General features: G+C 36.5%; 1 protein-coding gene across 1 annotated transcript; it reads left to right on the forward strand.

Moving 5' to 3' along the window:
- Positions 1-3,536: 3,536 nt before the first annotated feature.
- On the forward strand, positions 3,537-4,337 carry LOC123560923 (uncharacterized; the record flags this gene model as incomplete). The annotated part of the gene is made up of 1 exon (XM_045353075.2): positions 3,537-4,337. A coding segment is annotated over exon 1 (801 nt), but the record flags the coding sequence as incomplete, so codon positions are not given.
- Between the last annotated feature and the right edge of the window lie 4,151 nt (positions 4,338-8,488).

Genomic DNA, 8,488 nt, shown 5'->3' on the forward strand with positions numbered 1-8,488 from the left:
AAAATTTTTACTGCAGCAAAAAAAAAATCACTTTCATTAAATCAATCTAAATTGAAATTACCATACTGTTTTTAGGAAAATTATCAAAAAATCTTTTCCCCTAAATGGCAGTCCTGTTGGAACAATGCTTCGTTAAATAAACTTCGTGAAATTAAACCTACTTTAGGTGAATGGCCCACAAGGAAATAGATCTGTTCGCAGGGAGGAAGTTGTTCTTTCTCGTTGTCGGATAGGTCATACTCGGTTGACTCATTCGTATTTGCTGAACAATGAAGATCAACCTGAATGTATACCATGTCAACCCACTTACTATTAAACATATTTTAATCGACTGTATAGATTCGATCCTCGCAACCCCATACTACAATGTTGATTCTTAAAAGAGCTGTACGAGCAAATTTCAGCCACAAAATTTTGCAGTTTTTGAAGAAATAGGTATTATATTCATAAAATCTGAACCTTATTTGATTTTAATCACCGCTTTTTATACTTTTTAAGGTTGCATTTGATTTTTTTTACACTTTTTATGTATTTACGCTTTTACTTCAATGGTTTTATTTATGCTTTGCAATTAAGTTAATCCATTAAATTTTCTCGGCGATATATGACCTTTTTGTGTCGATTCGCCGTAAAACCCAACTCATTCATTCATTCATTCATTCTGTCTGTATTTACCTCAATACAGATGTAAGTCAATCAATCTTATTCCATGAACGGCGATTCTTTTCGTGCGTGAAAGTTGATAACACTGAAAATTAATTAAAAAAATCTACATTCCATGGCAACTGATTCGTATGGTGGCATATTTCCTCTCAAGATAATAGTATGGATATTGCGACTAGGTGATAAAATGACGGCTTTAAGCACTTACACAAAAGGTATGGAGATAATGCTGTAACATTATGAGGAATCACATGATTAAAATAATCTCTAAAAAATTATATTTTGAAGAACATGAATCAATTTTCTATCATGATAAAATATGAAATTTAAACATAGCCTAAAATATGTCTAATGAAAATTCTTAAATTATCAAGTAGTTTTAAAACAATGATAGTACCTGTTATTACAAACATAAGGAAAATAAGAAATCCCCGATTCTTGAAGGGTTCCGATAACAGAAAAGGGGATTGTGATTGAAATCTATGTTTGTTTTAGGATGCATCTATGTTTTCCCTAAAATGGCTATATTTTAAAACTAACAGGGAAAATCTGCTCCAGTGTATCCCTATTATTTAATATTTATTTGGTTTAGAGATTTTTGGTATGTGATTCCCCATAGTGTGTAAATTATCGCAATAAGATTTCCTGGAAATCTCCGACAACTGACATGCATAAATAATTTTTCAGAAAGCGTCGGTTTATCAGTATGATTTTTAAGTATCACGATGGTAACCTAGCTATCCCACGGCAGAAATATGCCACCATAGATTCGAAATAAGCATTGAATTAAAACGAAATCAACATACTGTGCGATTAATATCTCTGTCTTTATATCTTCCCACTTCTTCTGTGCCTCCCCATTCACCTGTAAGGCCCCCGTCAAAAGGTACAACCTGGAAAAGAACAATTACTATTTGAAATCTTAATTCTTTTTAAATACTAGAAATACTATATTGTATACTAAATCATTACAAATGCAGCGTGAACTTTTTAAATATTCAAAATATCTTTATAAATTTTGAGGGTATCGTTTAATGTAAAATTCATTCATTTCAGAAACCAATTAAATTTTGAGTTCAAATTTGGACTTATTTGTTGACAAATATTTTTATGAACATTGAAAATACATGTACCTTAGCAAGATGAATATAACATTTCCTTGTAAGAGTTTGTACCATTTTTCCCGATCTTTCCCCCCAAGGCTTTGCAGAGAAAACATGATACATATCGCTTACAAAATCAAAGATTCGTTTTAGTACAAATATTTTTGAGTTTCAAGCAGTTCCTACCATCTTCCATCCATACTTTGTACAATCTTGTTTCAGAATCACTTGACAATGTTATATACCAAATATCAAAGGTCTAGGTCTTGAACCTTCAGACAAGATTTTTATATGTTTTTCCTATAAAAGTCTATATAAAATTTGGGACCTCCGGGGATTGACCTCTTTTAACCCTAGGGGCATAATTTGATCAATTTTCAAGTTTTACCTTCTGGTTGCCAGGGCAACCAGAGTTCTGTGTGGAACCAATTCTTTGAAAAGCTTTGAAAGGGGATACCCAAGGATCATTCTCGTGAAGTTTGGTGTAAATCTGCCCAGTAGTTTTGAGAAGATGTTTTTAGAAACTGTTGATGGACGGACTACGGACGACGGACATAGAGCGGTCACAAAAACTCACAATGAGCCTTTGGCACAGGTCAGCTAACAAATACTACACCTCAATAAAGTATAGTAAACAGTATCACCCACTTTGATGACTTTCTCCTCGCCGTTGCTCGCCCCGACAAACACCTCTCCAAACAACTCTTGCCCCTTGCCGGCGGGGGGATAGAAAATGCTGGCTGTATCTCCATGCAGAGGGGTACGACTCCCCCGAAAATGGAGCCACCTGTTTGCCGTGGGTGGCGGCCCGTAAGCCGGAGAGGAGGGTCCTGGATGTTGAGGTGCCCCATGGCATCGCGGTGAGATGATGCGTACTTGTTTGCTTGTGCGCATCTTCTTCCCGTGATGTGGGTGCCAATACACATCTTTGGCCTCTAATTCGGTGTAGACGTTTTGGTGGTCGTATTGGCCCGGTACGATCAATCGGCTAGTCATGCCAAGCCCTAGGAAATCCCACATTTACGTTTACATTTTGTATTGTTTATTCCGGACTGCATCTTAATGTTTTCATTTTTGTATTTTCACAAACATAATTTTTAAACAAAATACGTTACACAAAATCTAACTTTACACTGCTCTACTGTCACATTTCACTGCGTTCAGCAACCTTCATATTATGTTCACACAAATTTATTTAACAATATATTTTCATATACTTCAATCTATGTTTCCTAGAAAGCGGTGGCTTAGGGCCAATCGGGTATGTAGAGTAACAGTCCCTTGAATCCCCCGATTGCTTTTCTGCAATACAGCTGGTGATATAAACAAGATTGTGAAATATTTATCCGAGTATATCACTACAGTATCCCTAACATGCATGAGCTGGATATCCGTTCTGTTAACGTGTTCCCTTGTTGGACTCCGCGGCGGGTGGGGGCTGCGAGTGATGAAATTAAATTGTCTAAATATGGCAAACCAAAATAATAAACGACTGCATTCGGAAACAGACTCGGACACGGAAGGTGAGAGAAATTCTCACCGACCTTTCACAACTAATTCGGCATTTCCACGATTCCTCCTTATTCAATCTGTTGAGGACAATTTTAAAATGACAAGTATTTCTCCTTTCGTCATAGAAAAAACACTCGAGAGTATAGCCGGAACGCCAAAATCTGTGAAGAAATTACGAACAGGAGATCTTTTGGTTGAAATTGAAAAGGCTGCACATGCACAGAATCTGCTCAAAATGACAAACTTTTTCGGCCACCCATGCAAGTGCATTGCACACCGTACTCTGAACTCCTCAAGGGGGTTATTCGTTGCCCTGATCTTGCTGGGGTACCAGAGACGGAGATTGTGCAAGGCCTTGCTGAACAACATGTTACAGCTGCTAGACCCGTGAAAATCAAACGAGATGGAAAAGAAATCATAACTAACACTATCATTCTTACATTCGGCATCCCATTCCTTCCAAGTTCTGTAAAAGTAGGTTATCTTCAAACAAAGGTCACCCAGTATATACCAAATCCCCTCCAATGCTATAACTGCTTTAAATTTGGACACAACGAATCAAACTGCAAAGGAGAATTCATTTGTCACAAATGCAAACAAAACGGTTTCTCTCATGAGCCAGACAGGTGCAAGGGTCCATTGTGTTGTGTGAATTGCGGCGAGGAACATTCAGCCAGGTCTCGCGACTGCAAGACATGGAGGATTGAAAAGGAGGTCCTCAATGTCAAGTTCACGCAGGGCATTGGATTCCCTGAAGCCAGACGAATCGCAATTGCTAAGTTCATGCCTCCATCATTGACAACAACATATTCTTCAATTACAAAATCAAATGCACCAAAATCAACAACGTTTTTTGACGCGTCTACGCAAACTGATTCTATGCCTGTCCAAGATTTACCAAAGGAAAAGCCGAAAGTATCAGAAAAACCTTCGCTGACACCACAAGCTCCAAAGGCAGCTGCTAAACCAACACTGCCACCAGTTGTACAAAATGTACCAAAGTATTCAAGCACGCCATCATCACGACAAAACGTTATACCAAATTCCAATCAACGTGGGGTGAGTCAAACACCCAAACAAAAAATTGACTTGAAAACTGATGGGTTTGGAAAGGGATCAAATGATCCCATACAAACCCATAACCGGTTCCCTCATGATATGAACCGGTTAACAGGGGAGGATGATGACGATCCGCCATTATCTGCCCCGCCCAGTTTAACCAGCACAAAGGAGGGGAAAATCAAAAGGTTCCCTCCTGAGTCAATGCAACACTAATACTTTAATTTTCCAGTCGTATAATTTTTGTTTGCCATTGTAAATGGAAAGTAAAATTATCCAGTGGAATTGCCGTGGACTTAAAGCAAATTATAATGAAATTCTCCTTCTCTTATCAAAATATAATCCTTCACTTATGTGCCTTAGTGAAACATTTTTAAAGGAAACGGACAAAATAGCTTTCAAAAATTATTCAGTGTATAACTTCATCAACACTAACACTGATAGAGCGTCTGGTGGTACATCTATTATTATTAATAATGCATGTCCGCACAGACAAATTGTTCTTAATACAAGTATCCAATCAGTTGCAATAAACGTAACTTTACATCGACCGATTACTATCTGTTCGATTTACATACCTCCCAAATATAAACTAAATCTTGAAGAACTTGATGATCTTATAAAACAATTACCACAACCATTTTTGCTTATGGGAGATTTTAATGGTCATCATGAATTCTGGGGCTGTTCTGACAGCAACACTAGAGGTCAAATTATTGAAACTTTTATTGAAAGAAATGCCCTCTGTTTATTAAATGATAAATCCAAAACTTATCTTCATCCTGCAACAGGTAACTTTTCTTCGCTTGATTTGACAATTTGTCAACCGAACATCTTTCTTGATTTTGAATGGAAAGTACTGGATGATTTGCATGGTAGTGACCATTTTCCAATAATTATTTCAAATACTCTAATCTGCCATCAGACCACCCTTCATATTTCAAATTTAATAAAGCTGATTGGAAGCAATTTGAAACGCTATGTAAAAATGATTTGACTTTGGAGAATTTTACTAATTTTTATGATCCTATTGATCGGTTTTCAGTTCTTCTGTCCGATATTGCTGACAAGTCCATTCCTAAAACTTCAAGAAATGGTAGCCCGCCCGCTTAGCTCAATAGGTAAGAGCGTTGGTCTACGGATCTCGGGGTCGCGAGTTCGATCCTCGGGCGGGGCGTATGTTCTCCGTGACTATTTGATAAACGACATTGTGTCTGATATCATTAGTCCTCCACCTCTGATTCATGTGGGGAAGTTGGCAGTTACTTGCGGAGAACAGGTTTGTACTGGTACAGAATCCAGGACACTGTTAGGTTAACTGCCCGCCGTTACATGACTGAAATACTGTTGAAAACGGCGTTAAACCCAAACTACAAACAAAACAAATCAAGAATGGTAAACATAAAATTAGCCTTGGTATAATGATGATTGTAAGACTTGCTGTTCGAAAACGTAGAGCGGCCATTAAAAAGTTCAATATACGGCCGACGAAAGAAAACTTACAATCAGTTAGGATTCTGAGAGCAAAAGCTCGCAGAACTATAAAACAAGCAAGAAAAAATCATGGCATTCATACAGTTTTCAAAACTTAATTCTAGGTCATCGGTTAAAAAGTCTGGGAAATGATTCGCAAAATAAGTGGAAAAGGAAAATCTTCAAATGTTTCCCATCTTACAAAGTCAGGCCAGTCTATTGCATCTAGCAAGGAGGACATTGCCAATACACTTGGTAAAACTTTTTCAAAAAAACTCTTCATCAAACAATTATGATAAAGGTTTCAAAACATAAAATCGACCTAAGAAAGCAAACCTTTAAATTTTGATTCAAATAATGATGAAGATTATAAATAATCTTTTTCACTCACAGAATTGCTTGACGCTTTAGATAAATCTCACGATACCGCAGCTGGTCCGGCCCAAATTCATTATCAACTTTTAAAACATTACCACAAGATCATTAGACCTCCATACTTGAAATTTATAATATTACTGGAAAACTGGCATTTTTCCAGATTCCTGGAGAGAAGCTATAGTTATTCCAATACCAAAACCCGGAAAGATAGCACTAACCCCAGTAATTATAGACCGATTGCACTTACCAGTTGTTTATGTAAAACGCTAGAACGTATGATCAATTCTAGACTAGTTTGGTATCTTGAATCTCAAGGCCTAATTACAAACTTTCAAAGCGGTTTTTCGCAAGCAGCGCAGCACAACTGATCATCTTATTCGACTGGAAAATTTTTATTCGTGATGCATTTGGTTAAAAAAAAGAGCATTTAGTGTCTGTCTTTTCGATTTAGAAAAAGCCTATGACACTACATGGAAATATGGTTATTATGAATGATCTTAACGACTTAGGTTTTAATAGGTCGTCTTCCAACATTATATCGCAATTTTTATCAGATCGCAATTTTAAAGTACGTGTTAGTCTTACCTTTTCTGACTCTTTTGAGCTAAGAACAGGGAGTTCCACAAGGTTCTATTTTATCTGTCACACTTTTTAGCATCAAAATTAATAATATTGTGAAATGTTTGTCACCAGGGATAGATTGTTCATTATATGTTGATGACTTTTCTTATATGTGTTAGCGTTTCAAAAATTATGCGTACGATTGAACGCCATTACGCAGTGTGTTGAACAAAGTTCAAACTTGGGCCTGGAAAATGGTTTTAAATTTTCCCAATCAAAAACTCAGTCTGTCCCTTTTGTCAATTACGGAAACAACATTGTGACCTGAGCTTTTTCTAAATGGTACAAAAATACCGTTGTTGACGAAGCAAATTTCTTGGTGTTATTTTTGATAAAAAGCTTCTTTTATACCACACATTAAATACCTGAAAGCCAAATGTTTGAAATCGTTGAATCTTTTAAAGGTAATTTCAAATACTGATTGGGGAGCAGATCGCAAGGTTTTGTTAAGACTGTATAGAGCTTTGATTCGATCCAAGCTAGATTACGGTTGTGTTGTTTATGGTTCAGCCAGAAAATCGTATTTACAGATGCTAGATACTATTCATAATCAAGGTCTTCGTATTGCTCTGGGCGCATTTAGAACATCGCCTGTTGAAAGCTTGTATGTTGAAGCAAACGAACCCTCCCTTTATACGAGACGTGAAAAACTGTCATTGCAATATGCTCTGAGGGTAGCTGCCAACAAATCCAATCCTGCTCATAAAATCATATTTAAACCCAAATACCACGATTCGTATGACAGAAAACCAAAACAAATTAAACCTTTTGGATTTCGCATTGATAATTATATGAAGGAAACAGATTTTGAATTTGATGATGTAAAAGATAATTTAGTTCTGAATACACCACCATGGATTCTTAACTCTCCAACAGTTCTTTTTGATATGAAACCGCATTGAAAAAGGCTGAAACAAACCCTGAAATATTCAAGTCCAAAGTTAACGAAATCAAGTCGGCTTACAAGATCATTTTCCTATTTATACAGATGGTTCAAAAGATGATTCAAGGTTGGATTGTGCCCATTAGCCATCTGCATCAATCAAAATTACGTTTACCAAATAACGCTACAATTTTTCAGCAGAAGCAAAAGCAATTGATTTGGCCTTAATTTTATTTCAGAATATAATGAGAAAAGTTTATCATCTTTTCCGACTCACTTTCTGTATACAATCAATACACAACCGTAATACAGAAAATCCTCTCATTCAAAACATTCTTCTCAGGGTTCATGAACTATCTTTTAAAAAGTCCATCATATTCTGTTGGATTCTAGTCATGTTGGTATTTATGGAAATGAAGATGCGGATACTGCAGAAAAGAATCACTTTCATTAAATCAATCTAAATTGAAATTACCGTATACTGATTTTAGGTCAAATATCAACAAATACATTTTAACTAAATGGCAGTCCTCATGGAACAATGCTTCGTTCAATAAACTTCGTGAAATTAACCTACTTTAGGTGAATGGCACCAAGGAAAATAGATCTGTTCGCAGGGAGGAAGTTGTTCTTTCTCGTTGTCGAATAGGTCATACTCGGTTGACTCATTCGTATTTGCTGAACAATGAAGATCAACCTGAATGTATACCATGTCAACACCACTTACTATTAAACATTTTTAATCGACTGTATAGATCTCAATCCACAGCGCAAACTCATACTATAAAGTTTGAAT

This window comes from Mercenaria mercenaria, unplaced genomic scaffold (genome assembly GCF_021730395.1).
Source record: "Mercenaria mercenaria strain notata unplaced genomic scaffold, MADL_Memer_1 contig_1287, whole genome shotgun sequence".
Taxonomy (NCBI): domain Eukaryota; kingdom Metazoa; phylum Mollusca; class Bivalvia; order Venerida; family Veneridae; genus Mercenaria; species Mercenaria mercenaria.